The sequence below is a fragment of the Tympanuchus pallidicinctus genome, unplaced genomic scaffold, assembly GCF_026119805.1.
Source record: "Tympanuchus pallidicinctus isolate F22 unplaced genomic scaffold, pur_lepc_1.0 scaffold9, whole genome shotgun sequence".
Taxonomy (NCBI): Eukaryota; Metazoa; Chordata; class Aves; order Galliformes; family Phasianidae; genus Tympanuchus; species Tympanuchus pallidicinctus.
In genome coordinates, this window is record NW_026294813.1 from 10,753,246 (window position 1) to 10,772,287 (window position 19,042).

General features: G+C 41.8%; 1 protein-coding gene across 3 annotated transcripts in view; it reads left to right on the top strand.

Annotated features, from left to right (window-relative positions):
- The window catches only part of C6 (complement C6), a 28,536-nt gene extending 14,300 nt beyond the window's left edge, over positions 1–14,236 (top strand). For all 3 annotated transcript variants that reach the window (XM_052670335.1, XM_052670334.1, XM_052670337.1), the window contains 9 exons: positions 3,319–3,485; positions 3,711–3,936; positions 5,988–6,159; positions 7,140–7,251; positions 7,632–7,764; positions 8,719–8,910; positions 9,377–9,467; positions 10,348–10,589; positions 12,513–14,236. In XM_052670335.1, coding sequence (XP_052526295.1) covers positions 3,319–3,485; positions 3,711–3,936; positions 5,988–6,159; positions 7,140–7,251; positions 7,632–7,764; positions 8,719–8,910; positions 9,377–9,467; positions 10,348–10,589; positions 12,513–12,694 — 1,517 coding nt within the window. In that variant the 3' untranslated portion in view covers positions 12,695–14,236. The remainder of the gene's footprint in view (positions 1–3,318; positions 3,486–3,710; positions 3,937–5,987; positions 6,160–7,139; positions 7,252–7,631; positions 7,765–8,718; positions 8,911–9,376; positions 9,468–10,347; positions 10,590–12,512) is intronic.
- Positions 14,237–19,042: the final 4,806 nt, after the last annotated feature.

Sequence of the window (19,042 nt, forward strand, 5' to 3'; positions counted from 1 at the left end):
CTCCTTATAAGACTTGCGCTCCAGACCCCTCACCAGATTTGTAGCCGTTCTCTGAACAGGCTTCAGAGCTTCAATGTCTTTCTTGTAGTATGGGGCCCAAGACTGAACATAGTTCTTGAGATGTGACCTCACTAGGCCTGAGTACAGAGGGAAATCATTTCCCTGCTTCTGCTGGAAGCACTGATGGCCAAAGTGTTGTTGGCCTTCTTGACTTCTGGGTCATGATCAGCCAAACTTTGACCAGCACCCTCAGGTCCATTTCTTCCACACAGTCTTCCAGCCACCCTGCCCCAATCCTGTAGCATTGCCTGGGGTTGCTGTGGCCAAAGTGCAGGATCCAGCACTTAGTCTTGTTGAACTTCATCCCATTGGCTTCATGCCAACTATCCAGCCTGTCCAGATCTCTCTATAAGGCCTTCTTACCCCCAGGCAGATCAATACTTCCTGTCAACTTGGTGTCGTCTGCAAACCTACTGAGGTTGTACTCAGTGAGGTGATCCAAGGTGATTTGAGACAGTCAGCACAGCTTCACCAAGGGCAGGTCGTTCCTCATGAATCTGGTGGTCTTCCATGATGGAGTAATGACATAGGTAGATAGGGGAAAGGTGACGGATGTCATCTTCCTGGACTTCTGCAAAGCCTTTGACATGGTCCCTCACTATATCCTTCTCTCTAAATTGGAGATTGGTGGATTTGAAGGATGAATTGCATGGTGGATTAAGAATAGGTTGGCTGGACACAGCCAAAGGGTTGTGATCAATGGTTCTGTTTCAGGGTGGAAGCTGGTCACAAGCGGTGTCCCTCAGGGGTTGGTCTTGGTACCAGTGCTCCTCAGCATCCTCATCAGTGTCATAGACAATGGCATTGAGTACACCCTCAGCAAGTTTGCAGATGACTCCAAGTTGAGCAGTGTGGTCCATGCACTGAAGGGAAGAGACGCTATTCAGAAGGACCTGGACAAACTGGAGAATTGGGACCTTGAGAACCTAATGAGGTTCAACAAGGCCAAGTGCAAGGCATTGCACTTGGATCAGAGCAATCCCAGGTAGTTATACAAACTGGGTGAAGATTTCCTTGAGAGCAGCCCTGTGGAGAAGGACTTGAGGGTTTGTGGAGAAGAAGCTGGACATGAGCTAAAAGTGTGCGTTTGCAGCCCGGAAGGCCAAACTGTATTCTGGGCTGCATTGAAAGAGGAGTGGCCAGCAGGGAGAGGGAGGTGATTGTCCCGCTCTACTCAGCTCTTCTGAGGCCCATCTGGAGTACTGCGTCCAGGCCTGGAGTCCCCAGTACAGGAAGGACGTGGATCTCTTGGAGCAGGTCCAGAGGAGGGCCACTAAGATGATCAGAGGGGTGGAGCACCTCTCCTATGAAGAAAAGTTGAGGGAACTGGGCTTGTTTAGATCGGAGAAGAGAAGGCTCCAGGGAGACCTCATTGTGGCCTTCCAATACTTGAATGGAGCATGTAAACAGGAGGGGGATTGTTTACATGGGTTGACAGTGATATTACAAGGGGAAATGGTTTTAAACTAAGATGAGAGATCTAGGTTGATCTAGATATTAGGAGGAAATTATTCACTCAGAGATGGTGATGCATTGGAGCAGATTGCCCAAGGAGGTTGTAGATGGCCCATTCCTAGCGGTGTTCATGGCCAGGCTGGATGTGACTCTGGGAAGCCTGGTTTGGTGGTTGGCGACCCTGCACATAGCTGGGGGTTGAAACTCAATGATCATTGTGGTCCTTTTCAACCCAGGGCATTCTATGATCCTGTGATTCATTCCCCTTGTCCAGGTCACAGAATCACAAAATGGCCAGGGTTGGAAGGGACCTCAAGCATCATCAAGCTCCATCACTCCCACCACAGGTAGGGCCACTGATCATTTACTAGTAGACCAGGCTGCCCAGGGCCCCATCCAATCTGGCCTTGAACACCTCCAGGTACGGGGCATCCACAACTTCTCTGGGCAGCCTGTTCCAACACCTCACCACTCTCTCTGTAAAGAACTTCCACCTGACATCCAACCTCAATCTTCCCTCCCTCAACTTAAAACCATTTCCCCTTGTCCTGCAGTTATCTACCCTTTCAAAGAATTGATTCCCCTCCTGTTTGCAGGCTCCCTTTAGGTACTGAAAGGCTGCAATGATGTCACCCTGCAGCCTTCTTTTCTCCAGCCTGAACAAGACCAGCTCCCTCAGCCTGTCTTCATAGGGGAGGTGCTCCAGCCCCCTGATCATCTTCATGGCCCTCCTCTGGACCCTCTCCAACAGCTCCCTGTCTTTCTTGTATGGAGGGCTCCAGACCTGGACACAGCACTGCAGATGGGGCCTCACAAGAGCAGAGAAGAGGGGGACAATCACCTCCCTGTCCCTACTGGCCACTCCTCTTCTGATGGAGCCCAGCTTTCTGAGCTGCAAGAGCCTGTTGAGGTGCCTCTGAATGGCATCCCTTCCTTCCACCGCATCAACCGCACCACTCAGGTCACCAATAAAGACGTTGAACAGGACAGGCCCCAGTACCAACCCCTGGGGAACAACCCCTTGTATTGCCTGGGGTTGAAACGTTTTCACTGTTTCAATGAAGCAAACATCAAAAACATCTTCCTGCTTGCAAAATTACGGTAGAGGAACTCTCATCCTCTGCTCTCGAGTTCTGTAACTTGAGATCCAGTGTCAGTGGCTCTTTCTGGCAGTCATGGATCTGACAAGCATGGCTAGAGCCAGGCTTGCGAAAGTGAGAAACCTGTGATTCCATGATCTTTTCTAGAGGTTGCTCAGAGCTGCTGAGAGATTTCTGCAATGTAATGCACCCTTATATTCCCCTCCCATCTTCCTCATCTTGAACAGACATCATGAAGTCCCCAGCAATGCATCTCATACCACAGAAGGTTGGCACTATTTCTGAAAGAATGGTAAGGATTGTGTTCTGCATCACTAAAAACAGATATAACCTCACCTCCACTGCTTTTGCAGTCATTCTGTGATCAAGTCCAATTAATCAGGCATTTATAACTGGGACCAAAGATCCTGCCTTGCAGTGCATTCTTCTTCTAGCGAAGCCTGCTTTATCTATACAATTTCACAAGTCTCTGGTGTAGTTGAGAATATCTCCATGGCAGCAGCCTTACACAGCCTTCTTTAGGAAATTGATACATCACTAAACAGAATAGGAATTTTTTTTTCTGAGCTTAGACTCATTTCTTCTAAGGGTAACTCTATAATATTTCAGTATATTCTTTTCTATCGTGTTACAGTTTTCCTTATGACACTGTTGTTTTCTTTGAAGGCCTTTGTCTCACATTTCTGTTCTGAAATCCCTTCAGGTTCCATATTGGAGTCAGCAGAACGGTCAGTCTCACTGGTCAAAGGTGGCAGATCAGAGTACGCTGCTGCACTGGCCTGGGAGAAAAAGGGGGCTTTTCCAGGGAACACAAGCTTTATAAACTGGCTGGAATCGACCAAGGACAATCCCGTAGTAATTGACTTTGAGGTAGGAGAAGGTTAAGAAAAATATTGATAAATACCCAACAGCCAGCAGCTATGCATTCCTGCCCTTTAAATCCAGATGACGTTGACTGTGAGGTGAATTACATGTGCACACACATCTGGGCAAGATATAAAGAAAATAATGTACCTTTCCTGGTTGGATCTACATTGCAAAGTATGGCACACAGTTAAACTGAAGGTAAGTGCTAACTGAATGGCTGTTTTCCAGGTGTCGTCCATTGTGGATCTGGTGAAGAACATGCCTTGTGCCGTGACCAGGCGACGCAACCTCAGAAGGGCCCTTGGGGAATATGCAGGCAGGTTTGACCCATGCCAGTGTGCCCCGTGCCCCAACAATGGCAGGCCTGTGCTTTCTGAGACAGAGTGCCTCTGCTTGTGCCAGGCTGGCACCTACGGCACAAACTGTGAGATCCGAGCTCCAGGTTATGAGTCAGGTGAGTGTGATGATACTGCCATGGTGTAAATGGGGATCTCCTGTTATAAAGCCCATAGTGAGCTGTGATCAGGAATTCCTGCGGCACAGAACTGAGGAGGCAACCGTTTGAAAATCAACTTTGCTGTATTTTCTAGAAAGCAAAACTCTGAAATTTCACTGATAATTAAAAACATGAATGATTTTATAAATTCATTTATGAATGTATAAAGAAACATATTTTTATTTTTTGTAAAAGTGCATTTATTTGCACAAGAAATGTATCACTTTATGCATAAATCAAAAAATGTAACATATACATGTTTCATGCAGTTCATAGAATCACAGAATAATAGAATGGCCTGGGTTGAAAAGGACCACAATGATCATTGAGTTTTAACCTACCTGCTGTGAGCAGAGTCACCAACCACTAGACCAGACTGCTCAGAGCCATGTCCAGCCTGGCCTTCCACTCTTCTTTCCAGTGTCTATCAAAAAGTAATTTTCTGAGCACAGTGGTATGTAGTCCTACCTTTAGAACAACTGAAAAGCTCTTGCTAGCAGGGCTGTGGCCATTGCAGAAATATTGAAGATTTAGTCCTGATACAGCCTGTCCTGCCCCTCTCTGGGCTGTTTTTTTCAGGCATCTTTCAAAGTGCTCAGACTCCTTAAGCAGGAAAATTTATTTCTGCAAGGATGTTATCTGTTGGACAACATACACAAAAGATAGATGGGATTTATCAAAATATTAGGATAAGCAGTAGATTGTATGCTTTCCCACTAAGACCTCACAAAGTCTTTGGCCAAGGAAGCATCAGCCATGTGGGTGGGGAAGGGCTGTCCACAGCTGAACTCTGGTCCAGGTCCAGAGTCAATGTTGTCAAACTTTTACATCCTTACCAGTTATTTTTAAACAAAACAAAACAAAACCTTGATATCATCAATTGATAATAAAAAATTGATATCATCAATTCATATCATAACTTTTACCTAAGAATCCTGTCAATCTAGTCAAAGACAAATATGATGTAATCTTCCCTTCCAAAATTCATGCAACTTCTTACCCCATTGTGGTGATCAGAAGGTATTAAAATAAAGGGGCAACTACTAATAGAAAATAATACAGAGTAAGCATAGCATTTAAAAGAAATTAAAAGATGTGATAAAAAAATCCCTAAGCTACACTAATGAGAGTATGAAATAAGTTGTTTAGCAAATAGAATGAAATTAGGACCAAAGATACTTGATGCAAAAACTAGGAAATCCATTTCTTAGTTTCCTTATGGCCTACTTTGCTTAAGATAAAATATCTAAGGGATATAAAAGTTGTTAATTATAGTGTAGAAGGAAAAATCTATTTGAAATGTCTTAAGGATAGGGAACCAAGTCATAATTCTGAAAAAAATTATTTCACACAAAAGAAATTTTTTCAAAAGAATTTGGCATTCATGTAGAAAATAGAATTAATGTATTATTATGTTGCTTTTGTTAAAAGAAAAAGTATCTCAACAACTGCGTGCTTCAAAAAGAAACAATATAAGATATGCAAATAAAGATATGGATGTGGATAATGTATGTCACGAAGAACAGAAATGGTGTGTAAATAATAATTCTTATGTAATGCTTTGTGGTGGCACAGGCAAATAGCCTGGTGGGTGAGAAAAGACAGTGATATTTTAATTCAGTTTGTGTGGGAAGTAGATTTGGTGTTTAGACTTAGTTTTAGAGTTCATATTTAATTTGATAGCTTACCCTTTTATGAGTTATCTGAGGTAGTTGTCAGTACCATGAAAATAAAAACATCTGTGCATGAAGTAGAATACTGCTTCTGGATTTAAACGTGACCTGCAAAGAAAACTGGAAAGAAAGGCCTCTCCTGAAGCAATCTGAAATTTGCCTATCTCTTTGGAAAACCTCACATTCTCAACATAATCTACTCTGTTAACATTAACAATTTCAAATCCTCTGAAAATGGCTACTATGAATTTACCATCATCTCTCTAATATGTTGATTAAGAAGTTCTATATTTGATATTTTTTGAAAAAAATCGGGCTCTCTTTTACTTCTTGCAGTTGCTGTAGATGGTCGCTGGGGTTGCTGGTCTGAATGGAGCTCATGTGATGCTTCTTTCAAGAGAAGAAGGACCAGGGAATGTAATAACCCATCCCCAATAAACGGTGGAAAACCTTGCAAGGGTGAACGGGAAGAAGAGGAGGACTGTTACGTCTCTGTGTTCATGGACAAGTAAGAAGATGGTTGATCAAAAGACTCTTCAGTCATAAGGCAGAGTTACAGAGCCCTCCAGAGTGGCTTTGGGACCAAGGAGAAGTGACAAACAGCTCCCGTTTCTGAACTTACGTGGTACGGGCTGAGAAAAGGAAATATTTGAAAATTTTTGTAACTTGCTTCAGGTTGAGATTTACTCATTGTTTATTCCAGAAAATGGCTGATTATTTACATCCTAAAGTATGTCTGTAGATCTCTTAAACTTCTTTATGGCTTCCTGGCCAGAGCTATGGAGAAGTCATCTTCTTACACTCACAGGAGCTGGCAGTTTCTTTATTTTTTATTTCACATCCTCTTAAAGGTTTAAGTCTGAGCTCATTGCCTTGGAGAAAATTTCTCTGAAATTAACAAGCTTTTCATATTCCTGCTTGGATTTCATCTAATGTACAAGTTTTGCATGGTTTCATCTTGAAATCATAATTCCAGCCTCAAAAGAGGCTCAGTTTCTTGCATCTTTAAGAATAAGATTTTGAACAGGTTCAACTTTTCTGCTGAGAATCACATGCAGAAACAGATGAGCCAGTATTTTCATTATCCTTGGTGTAATGACAGCAGAGGAGATTATGGAGCAATAGGAGAGAGAGGATGAAAAGCAATGGACCATGTGGTTCTTTGTTACTTACCTCAGAGACTAGGCTTTACAGCTCCACACTGATAGAAAACAAGCCTCCTGTAACCACTGACTGATAGCAATGATTGGGTTATGACCATATAAACATTTTAAGGGGGTATTTTAAGTGTTCACACTAGACATGGCAAAAACCTACTGTATCACAACATTGTTACTCATAAACCTAACCAAACTGTCTTCTTACCACTTTTTTTTTTTTTTTTGAGGAAAATACTCCAAGCATATCCGACCAAAACTTCTGACATTACGCTGTTGTTTTTTGACAGCCGCTTAAGATGAATCCTTACCAGCAATTTTTACTTTTCAGAGGAGCTCCTTGTATTAATGATGATGAAGCAAAAAAAGAAGTGGATATTGTGATTGGTGAGCTTGAGACCGGATGCTCCAGGCCAGACCCACCAGAAAATGGGTTTATAAGGGTGAGCATGAAAAATGATTGAGACGGAAGGAAAACATACTAGTTACAGTCTCTTTGCTAGATTGATACCTAAGCTAATAAGTGTGCTAGTGACAATGTTGCTGTGTATAGTATGTTATGGGACTCCAGTTCACCAGCATTTACAAGCAAGTGAATTAAAGGCAAAGTGAAACCTATCCTGAACTGATCTTTGAATATTTTGTAACCATGGCTTTATTTAGTATGGCTGGACAAATATTCTGTAGGTGACTGGACGATTCTTGTTTCAGAAAAGGAAAAGCATTTGCTGCAGGACTTTAAGCACTGATTTGTTTGACAGTGTCTATTTTCATTCAAGATTTTTTTATAGTCTTTTTACCTTTGGGGGCTTTATTTTGGCAGAATGAAAAGAACCAGTATGCAGTGGGAGAAGAAGCTGAAATTGCCTGTGTGAGCGGTCATGTTCTCAGTGGCTATCAGTTCCTCCGATGTTTGCCTGATCAAACTTGGACACAACAACCTATTGAATGCCAACGTAAGAAAGAACTAGTTTTGTTCAGCAACAAAACAAGTCATGGAAAAATACACAAAATAGACTATAATACAGGTTTTAACAAATAAATCTGTAATGATATCTGAAAAGACAGCATTTTAATAAGGTACTTAAAGCATTCACACTAGGCATGACAAAAACCTACTGAGTCATTACACTGTTCCTCTTTGAACTTCAAAGTGTTGCTGCTGTGTGCTTTGTAAGAATATTGCGATGTTAAATGTTTTAGAAAACACTCAGTTTTATGAGGCCTTTCTCCTAGTTTTAAATATCTCTGAGAGAAGCAAGTACTCATCTCTTATACTCAGATTTATAGTAACAATCTTTGACAATTAAGCTGAACAAAGTGTTCTTGGAGGAATCTGACTACCATTTTTTGTATTAAATTAATTATGTCTCTAAAATCCCCATAAGAAATGAATGCCTCAAACTGCTTACGGACAAGTCTTTTCAACAGCTATAGGTGAGAACTGGCCTGGTCTTGCTAACAGGAGAGTTTCCAATAGCTTGTTAAAACTCAGTGTAATTTTATTGACTTACTATTCATTTTATTAAAAAAAAAGTCCGATTATACTCACAAGTTCTTCAACGCCATTAATTTTAATTGCTTTGTCAATAGCTTCTTTTACAAAAGCAAGATTAAAATATTCTGTAAATACCATTTGTATTTATCAAACCGAAATTAAATTACTCTTACTAGCATACATTAGTAATGGATTGTAGTTATTTAGTTATTGATCAAAAATTACTTTTATAAAAAGCATTGACATGCATTGAAAATATCTAGACTTAATTATGACAAATATTATTTTTGAATGTCAATCAAGTGTTTGGTGTTACTGTGTGTGCCTTAACGGCTCTTCACCTGAAGCATTATGTCTTGCTATAAATATCCCTAAAACAGCTAGAATTATATTCTTTTCTTTTTTAATACAGCCTCATTATGCCTGAGGCCACCAACATCTGACAGTGTTGAAATTTCCCCATTTAAGCAACACTACATCATTGGTGAAACTGTGAAGCTAAGCTGTCGAGCTGGGTTTGTAGTCACTGGTCAAACACAATATACTTGTGGAAAAGACCTGTCCTGGTTTCCTTCTATTCTGAGGTCTATTACATGTGAAAAAGGTTAGTATCTATTCAGGTGCATTATTATTCCTGTAGCCCTGGTATCCTCAGCATGGTTTTATTATAACTAGATAGAGCTAGAATGTGGCTTACTAGTTTTCAAATGCATTGCAACTGTTCATTAAATTATTAGAATCATATTTATTATCAGAATTTTTGAGTGCAACATATTTCGCATTTTGATCATGAAATTGCAATACTGAAACTGTAATCTTGGGGGGAGAAAGCTGTACTAGCAATGCTTAATGAAATTCAGCAGGATAACTCATTCTTTTGAAACTTTGTATGCAAGTTTTTCCAGTGATTCTTGCGAAGACGTACCCATACCTGTGGAAAGCCAGTCATTGCACCTGATGAAGAGGTGCAGGATAAATGGAAATAAATACAATTTAGTCCTGGCAGTAGAAGTCTAAGTAATTTCTGCTAATTATGTTTCCAGTTACAAGAACTCTCACTCTTGTTTCAGATGAGCAAACTAAGATCAGAGGATTTTGCAATCCAGGACAAAAACAGGTTGGGTCTGAGTGTGTTTGCATGAATCCAGAAGAGGACTGTGGGTAAGTAAGTTAAAGCTCCATTTGAAAAAGAAAAGTCACAGTTTCCCCAATGGCAGACGGAAAGTCCATTGTGAAGACAAAATAAAGAGTAACAAAACACAGCAATCTGAAGATTCCTGGTCTCTAACCTGTTATGGCCCTGCATGTAGAATGCAGCCCTCTTCACAGTCAATGAAATAAAATGAAAATTAACTACATGGCACACCAGAGTCTTTCTAATCTCGTGCCATTGTCATCTGCTACTGGACATCCCAACTCTTCTTCCTTCCTTTTTCCTTCAACTTCTACACTTTCATAGTCATCACCTTACCTTAATGTGCCATACTATTTGTGCTTGACGTCCAGGTGAACATGGTGCAAAGTACACCATATATTTCAATATTGAGAGCATAAGAAAATATGTAAGACTTGGACTTACTGTCTCTTAGCAGAACACAACCTGCACAGACCTTTGAGCCTTCCAATGAATAAAGAATTATCCCAGAGAATTTTTAGTAAATGGCTGGACAGGTTAGAGGTGTGGTGTAGGGCTGAAAATTAGAAAGATGAATATGGCTTGAGTATGAACCAGGTTAACATAGGGTCATTGGAAGTGCCCTGTGCCTTGTGGAGATAACAGTACCTCCTGTTTCCTTTCCCAAGCACATCCTTGGCTTTGTATCTTGTGGCTGGGACCAAAGCTTCTTCAGCTCACAGCACTATGCTGTACTTGGGCCTTCTCAAGGACCAGACACTTCAATAGCTATGACAGCCTTAGGTCTTTAGACAGATATCTAGCCTGTCATGGACTTGCTGTTTTTTATTTTACGTTGTTGGAGTTTTTAAAGTATGGACTTGCATCACAGTCTGTTAAAATAATTATTCTTCTTCCTTGGGGCAGCCACTACTCAGAAGACATCTGTGTGCTACATGCTCTTTCTGAACAGCATGTGACGAAACCCAGCTGTCAGTTTTCAGCTGAAAAGTGCCTTGGAGAGCAGTCATTTCACTTTTTGCATGCTGGCCCTTGCCACAGCAATTCCAACTTACATTGGGCTATTGAAAGGGCAAAGCTCTCTGCAGAAAGCTTGAAGAAAGTGCCCTGTGGCTATGACACCTGCTATGACTGGGAGGAATGTCCAGGTATGGCTTCTGAATTTATCCCTGTCCACAGGCACTGAAATTAAAATGTGCTGGGTCCTTCACTGTGTAAGAATGGGATTTACAGGCATTGTGGCCCACTTCAGCAAGTTATGGTCAGAGGAATGTGGAAGTGGGTTCAGTGCTGCATCCCTACTAACATGTGTTACATTCAGATATGTGTCTTCTCTCAGGCAAAAGTGGTATGGCCACTTCCCATTAGTAAGGGATAAAAGAAATTTGAAGATTAAGGGAACTGCTTAGGGAGAATTAATATTTGTATCTTTAATTACAGAGATGCAGCCAGAAATGTTATCACCTATTCCCTGTAAGTCTACTGTAACCACCTGCTTGTACTTCAGGAGTAAATCTGGGACACACCTTCTATAGCATATAATTAAATTATGAAACTAATCATAAAACTACTTAGCAAGACAGGGGCCATCAGTCTTAATGGGATTTTAATGGTAAAATGTGCAAATACCTCTATGTGAAAGCTGTGCTTATTAAGAGTTTTAATGAACTAGCTAAGCTGTTTGGTGAAATCCCTAAGAGGATTATTTTATAAACACTGTTGTGCAACTTGGCTATTTACTTTGTAACTCTGTGATAACAGCAGTAGGATTTCCTGTAAATGTCTGAGGTATTGGATTGCTTCATGCACATCATACGCCTGCCAGGAGAAGGCTGAGTGGCAGCCACACTCATTCCTCCGCTTGCTTCCAGAGACAAATATGATCCAATCACACTTCCTCTGCTTGTGGGAAAAAAAAAAAGAAACAGCAATGTGAAGCAATCTTAAAACCTTTGTTTTGCAAGATGATTTATACAGCACAGATTTGAAGGATGTGGCTTAAAGCTACTGCACAAGGTATTGCTTCAAATGGGGCTGAAGCACTGACTAGGATCAGGTGTGCCCTTCAGGGGGCACGGCAGGGTGGGCTCCTCTGTAGATGACTATGATATCAAAAAACACTTAGCTTATTTATTCCAGAGCCCCTAAGAAGCCTAGCTCTGTTCCCACCATGAAACTGGATTAAGACTGGATTCAGTGCCATCATCTCAGTGTTTTTATCTCAGAGACCCACAGAGGAGCCCTGTGCAGTAAGCAAGAGTCCTTGGGAGAAAAGGACATTAAATTTTCATTGTGGTACTCAAGAGGTTTTAACTGGAAAAAATTCCTCACCAATATTCTTGCCCATGAGTATGCACAATTAGGAAATGGAAGTTAATTAGTAGTTATATCAACTACTGTATCATGATTGTATCAACACAGAGGCAGAAGATACAGAAGTACCATGCGAAAGAAGCTGAACTGAGTAAAATGCATGTTTTTCATTTGTTTTAAGAAAGGGGAGGCAGGAATTTAGTTTCCTGCCCAGGGAATTTCTGGGAAAGAATGTAAAGAGTCAGAATCTGATTAGATCAGAAATAGGTAATGAAATAACCGGCAGGACTGAGTTTTACCACAGGCCAGCAGGCAGGTAGTTTAGCATTCATAAAGGGAGCTCTAATGAAATAGGAGCTGGCACAATACAGACCTTCAGACTCCATTTCACAGCAACATTGTGTGCAAAGATAATTGCAAACAGAAAGTCAGCTTAATATATTTCTGTTTAGAAGAAAGGTCAAGGTAAATTAGTGAATAAAAATAGTTAGATACTTCATTTCTGCTGCTGTAGTCAGTGTTGCAAAAACTGATACATAAAGCTTCTATTGTCTCTGCTTCCCAATGTCCTGCTGCCTAGTGCGTGCACTAAGATTTCTGACCATAAGATACCATGTACCTTAAGTATACTGTAAGGTATCATGAACCTGCAATAGCTTTTTTCCCTATTGGCTTTTGAAAGGTTGTCAAACTATAAGGTAATAACACGTTTTTATTCATAAAATTTGCAGCTAAAACTCCAACACATTCTTTGCCAGAATCACAGATGCAGTGCTCCTGCCTAATGCCTTACCAGTGCCCCAGAGAAGAGAGCCAGCTTCACTGCATCCGAATGGAGTCAACAGGGAGAAGGAAGACAGTCAGTCACTGTGTGCTGGCAGCCATGAAGTGTGCTGGCATCAGACTGGAGGTGCTGGAGGAGGGGAGCTGCCTGGGATAAATCAATGGCTCTCCCAGTGGCCCCCACCACTGTCATCCCACCACAATGGGGTAAACCACCATAGGGAAAACTCAACTGGTTATAAAAGGACAAATGAACTCAAGAAGGATGCAATAATAATAATTTTTAAAATGAGCTAATTTAATGAAAGAAGAGTGGCAATGGGATTTTTATTTCAGTTTGAAAATGACTTGAATGTAGGGTATGAGGACTGCTATTGTTGTCAGTAATTCTGCATGGACAGAGGGAGGGAAGGGAGAAAATAGGAAAAAAGAAAGGAGAGCTCTGCCTCTGGTCTCTCTGGTGTTGGACAAGACTCTTCCTTTCCACAACCATTTGTTGCTCTGTCTCTTCTCTGGTAACTGCTCTGCGTCCTGGTTGTCTGAGTGGCTGAGAGCCCACTGGACAGACAGGGCACTTCAACATAGAATCATAGAATTAATCATAGAATGGCTTGGTTTAGAAGATCATCTAGTTCCAACACCCTGCTATAGGCAGGCACACCTCCCTCTAGACCAATTTGCTCACAGCCCCATCCAGTCTTGAATGCTTCTGGGGAGGGGACATCCACAGTCTCTCTGGATGACCTGTTCCAGTGTCTCACCATCATCATAGTAAAGAATATCTTCCTAATATCTAGTCAAAATCTTCTCTCTTCCAGTTTAAAAACATTTCCCCTCATCCTGTTGCTGTATGCCCTTATAAAAAGTCCCTCCCCAGCTTTCCTGGAGGCCCCCTTCTGGTACTGGACAGCTGCTATAATGTCTCCTTGGAGCCTTCACTTCTCCAGGCTGAAGAGCCCCAAGGCTCCCTGCCTGTCCTCGTAGAGGGGGTGCTCTTGGCCCTCCTCTGGACCTGCTCCAACAGCTCCATGTACTTCTTACATTGAGGGGAAAATCTTCATATTTCTTCTGACACATAACAGAGTTACAAATGAGTCTACTCGTACCGGCACTCACTATGCAAATTCAAGGAGCAATACAAAATACTGAAAACTACAAATATAGAGTGGTTCAGCGAAGCTTTCAAAACCATGAGTTTTTTTAATCAGTGTCACTGAAGGGAGAAGAGTCTGCTTTCTGGTTTTGTTTGTTCGTTTTGATCCTCAGGCTTGGGATTTTACAAGGTGGAGGATTAGCAACTTGCCTTCCAAGCAAGGGAAAGTTGACAGTTCCTTTCCTCCACTAGCAGTGAGACAAACAATGAAAATCAGGGGGTGGCAGGGGAGAGACATCCAAAAAAGTGTCCATCTGTGAACGGCATGTCCAAGGTATAACTGTCATAACTGGCCAGGAGATGGTTAGAGTCATGTAGGAGTAGGGCAAGGGCTGTACATGAAATGATTATTTCCCCTCCAAGGTCTCGTAACCTACATATTTGAGATGCTGCCAGTTTCCATAAATCAACAGCAGTTACTATGAACTGGATGGAGTTCAAGGAAAAGAAACAATGAATTGTTCAGCTAAATGCATGAAGCATTACATTTTCTTGATTAAAATGTAGTCAAAATGATTTTAATTAAAAAATAGTTTTGCCCTTGTACTTCTATTTTTCTTTTGTCCAACCAAAGTTTTATACTGATATGCTGGCAATGGTGCAGGGGAGTGTTGCAAATTTCATTGTCCCTGGCTTCTGTTTTTCACCCTCATTTCTGACTGCTGTTCACATTTTGCATGTGAGTAATCACTCAGAATGGTGTGTGTGCCTTCTCACCCTCAACAAGCACTGAAGATATCTCGCTTCTGGCCCTCTAACTTCAATACTGGCTTTTCATTATCAGATTCTGATTCCAGCATGACAGTCTGGCAGTGTTTGTTGTGATGGGAGGAAATTTTTTCCTTAATGCTTTTCATCATAACAAATTGCAAGATTAAGTTATTTTTCTGATAAACAAAAGGAAACCATAGCTACCTGACTGCCCCCATTTCTCTCACATCAGTAGTGTGAGTGGTTGCAAGCATTCACATTGAGACTTGTGTTCTCTCTTGCTGATGGGGACAACACCCATAGTTTCAGTTTTAGAGTTTAGTATTATGACACAGAATGGAGACATCATGTGCCACTCACTAGTAAGGTGGTGATTTAGCCATAACCTGAATCCAGAGGAATGTTTCAGTTTGCTGAAATTAGTGGGTGTTCTGCTGTTGGTTTCATTAGGATGAAGATGGCACTTGCAATGACTTAAAATTCATTGCTACGCTTTGCTATAAGGTCCATAATCTTCACATCAAAGACTGCAGCTTTTGGATGTTTCCTGTAACATTCATATTTTTCTTAGAGTAACTTCTCTTCTATTGTGATAATATATATTAGATAATGATAGAGATTTCCTGTTCACTGTTGGCAGGAACTGTCTGCTCTTTGCCACTGTAAGCTCCAAGTAACATTATCTAGTTTGATGGATCACTGCCTTGGGTCATAAATTATAATTGGGAAAAATGAAGCAACACCTTAACTGAATCTGTCAGGGTAACTAGAGTCACAAGGAGCTTACCAGTTCTCAAAGGACAGCCGCCTCAGTAATGCAGCTTCTCCACTGCGCAGAAAAAAATATCATCTATTCATTCTTAACGTCAGAGCAGAGACATTACTCAAAATGAATACAGTGAGCATTTCCACCATACAAAAACTTCCACATAATATTCCATGTTTAATTTTTCTCTACCACAACTGTATGTTGAGTGTATGTAGAACACACACAGCAGTTGAGGTTTGATTTGATAGCTGGATAATTAGCAGCTGCTGTTCTGGGCTTTTGTATGGGCTTGCAACTGTAAAGTAAAATTTGACTAAATATAGAAAAGAACTAAATATATATATTCAAGTTGTGCCCTTATGTATCTTCAGAAAGGGACAATTCAGAATTTGCTTCAATGAAGTTAAAAATTGGGTGGGTACTGGCTTGGGTAGTAGACAGGCAAACTTTTCACAGTGGTCATTATGTAATTATTTCAGTTACTATTTCTCCTTCAGTGAGAGAAAACATCTTGTACTGAATATGCTGTCTTCAACTGTTACGTAGAGTTAAGTAACTCAGAAGAGTTGGTGCAAAATAAGACAGTCACTACTTAACACATATGCAAAATACACGTGTATACAAAGTTAAGTGTTTGCACAGAATGATAGAGGTAGCAACAAGCAATTGTTCCCTCTGGGCTTCTGCAGAGTTCACTGTTATCCCAGTGCTTCCTTGCTGGCACTGAGTAATGAATCTCCAACAGTGGCATAACGTAGTATTCACAGTAGGTCCAGTTCAACATGCAATTTGGAGGAGGCATTACTTCACATTTTCTGCTCAGAGAGCCCTGAGCATTACACTTTAGGTAGTTATTGCCAGATAAGAGAGGTTTCAAGTACAACTATGATAGAACTGACTCAGCTCTGATGGTGGGGTCATATGGGATAAAATGCTACAAATAACACTGTCCCTTAAAATTTAACTGTTAATTTAACAACAGGCTCTATGGGTAGATCCAAACTGACACTGAGAGGTTTGAGTAACCTGATCTTCCTTCCTTGGATTATGAGAATGAGATGCTCCTAAAGGTGTATATATGTATCCAAGCTAATCATCATTATTGTGTCAAGTTACCTCAAGTACTGTGTCCAGTTTTGGGCTCCTGACTGCAAGAAAGACATTGAGGCCCTGGAATGTGTCCAGAGAAGGGCAACGAAACTGCTGAGGGGTCTGGAGCACAGGGCTTATGAGGAGCAGCTGAAGGAGCTGGGAATGTTCAGTCTGGAGAAGAGGAGGCTCAGGGGAGACCTTACTGCTCTCCATAACTGCCTGAAGGAAGCTGTAGTAAGCTGGGGGTCGGCCTCTTCTCTCGTGTAACTGATGATAGGACTGGAGGGAATGGCTTCAAGCTGCTCCAGGGGAGATTCAGGCTGGATGTTAGGAAATACTACTGTCTGAAAGAGTGGTCAGGCAGTGGAATGGGCTGCCCGGGGAGGTGGTGCAGTCACCAACCATGGAGCCGTTCAAGGAATGTTTGGATGCTGTGTTGAGGGATATGGTTTAGTGAGAGCTACTGGTGAGAGGTGGATGGTTGGACTGGGTGATCTTGAAGGTCTTTTCCAACTTTGGTGTTTCTGTGATTCTGTGATTCTGTGATTCTGTGATTCTGTGATTCTGTGATCTTTGGCTGCCATTTCAGTCAAGGGACAGGAGTAACCCCCCCTTAGAGGGCATGACTTCTGAAAACAGGGCAGACGAATTAGGCCCTAAAGGTTTAATGTGGAGTGAGATGGAAGTGGTTAGGCTAAATGCAATATATTTGTGCTATAGATATCTAATCAATATCTATGAATACATATAACATGAATACTTCTATTTTTAAAATTCTCTCTGTGTGTTTTTTTATATCTATATCCTCATTCTAATTTTCAGCACTGGGTTGTTTAATCTTGGAAATCACAGCCATTTTTTACTTGCACTTTTCAGGAGGAAGTGTTTTGGTCTTGATCCAAAAAGTACATCACTTTAGATGAAGCCTTTACTTTTTTCTGCTTAGAGGCCAGTTATGACCTAAGTTGATAGTTAAGAAGTTTTAATAGGACACAAATGAGCTTTAAGGAAACCAAGAAATTTTTGTAGAGAGGTAAGCAGACTCTCCCATTTTGTTCTTAGAATTTGTTGTTCCCATAATTTTCAGGGTAACAGAGCCTTTCTCCCATAATAATATATTACTTTTCAGACAAATCAAGTACAAAAGCTGTCATACACAGGTGATTGCTGGTAATGGGACATCAAGTAGGAATTTCATGCCCCTAATAAACAGATTGATCCCATCAAATGCTGTCTTCCAGACCTGATCAATACAACATATGTGTTAAAAACTACTCAGGGAAAAAATCAAATTAATTGCAGTTTGCTCAGCCTACTCACTGTTCATTTGTGCCTCAGAAAGTCCTTTTGATATGACACTGCAAAGTAGCCAAGCTGCAGTTTCAGGTCATCAGTCCACAGGGAGGTGATTGCAAATAACAGCAGAAATTACAGGATCTGTTCCCGGAAACCAGTTCAGCTGGAGAAAAATGAGAGGCATAGCAAAATAAGCAATTATTTATTTAAATATGAACTGACTAAGAACATTTGATTTTTTCCCCCTAATTTTCACAATTAACATTTGTGATGCAATACAATCAGGGTAATGGAAGTTATAACATGTAAGTGCATTGGTGCTATTGGCACAGTCTGTTCAGAAATGAATGACTGAATTTGCCACCAGCCACTTTCCTCCAGGAACAAGATTGACCTCATCAGAGTCCATTGATGCCCTCCACCTACAAGAGCAGCCAGCTATAAGGTTTTCTGCATCGCTTCTACTGCTGTCTTTCACAGAATCACAGAATCACAGAGTGGCCAGGGTTGGAAGGGACCTCAAGCATCATCAAGCTCCAACCCCCCTGCCACATGCAGGGCCATCAACCTCCACATTTAATAGTAGACCAGGTTGCCCAGGGCCCCATCCAATCTGACCTTGAACACCTCCAGGGATGGGGCATCCACAAAACCTCTCTGGGCAGCCTGTTCCAGCACCTCACCACTCTCTCTGTAAAGAACTTCCACCTGACATCCAACCTCAATCTTCCCTCCCTCAACTTAAAACCATTTCCCCTTGTCCTGCAGTTATCTACCCTTTCAAAGAATTGATTCCCCTCCTGTTTGCAGGCTCCCTTTAGGTACTGAAAGGCTGCAATGATGTCACCCCGCAGCCTTCTTTTCTCCAGCCTGAACAAGACCAGCTCCCTCAGCCTGTCTTCATAGGGGAGGTGCTCCAGCCCCCTGATCATCTTCATGGCCCTCCTCTGGACCCTCTCCAACAGCTCCCTGTCTTTCTTGTATGGAGGGCTCCAGACCTGGACACAGCACTGCAGATGGGGCCTCACAAGAGCAGAGAAGAGGGGGACAATCACCTCCCTGTCCCTACTGGCCACCCCTCTTCTGATGGAGCCCAGCTTTCTGAGCTGCAAGAGCACACTGCTTACTCTTGTTATGGTTTTCATTCATCAGGATCCCCAGGCCCTTTTGTGCAGGGCTGCTCTCAAGGACTGCTCCTTCCAGTCTGTATGGATGCCTGGGATTCCTCCAGCTCAAGTGCAAAACCTTGCACTATACTGTGTAGAACCTCATCAGGTTCACCTGGGCCCACCTTTCCAGCCTGTTGAGGTGCCTCTGAATGGCATCCCTTCCTTCCACCGTGTCAACTGCACCACTCAGCTTGGTGTCATCAGCAAACTTGCTGAGGGTGCACTCGATTCCTACATCGATGTCATTAATAAAGATGTTAAAGAGCACCGGTCCCAAGACAGACCCTTGGGGGATGCCACTGCTTACCGGCTTCC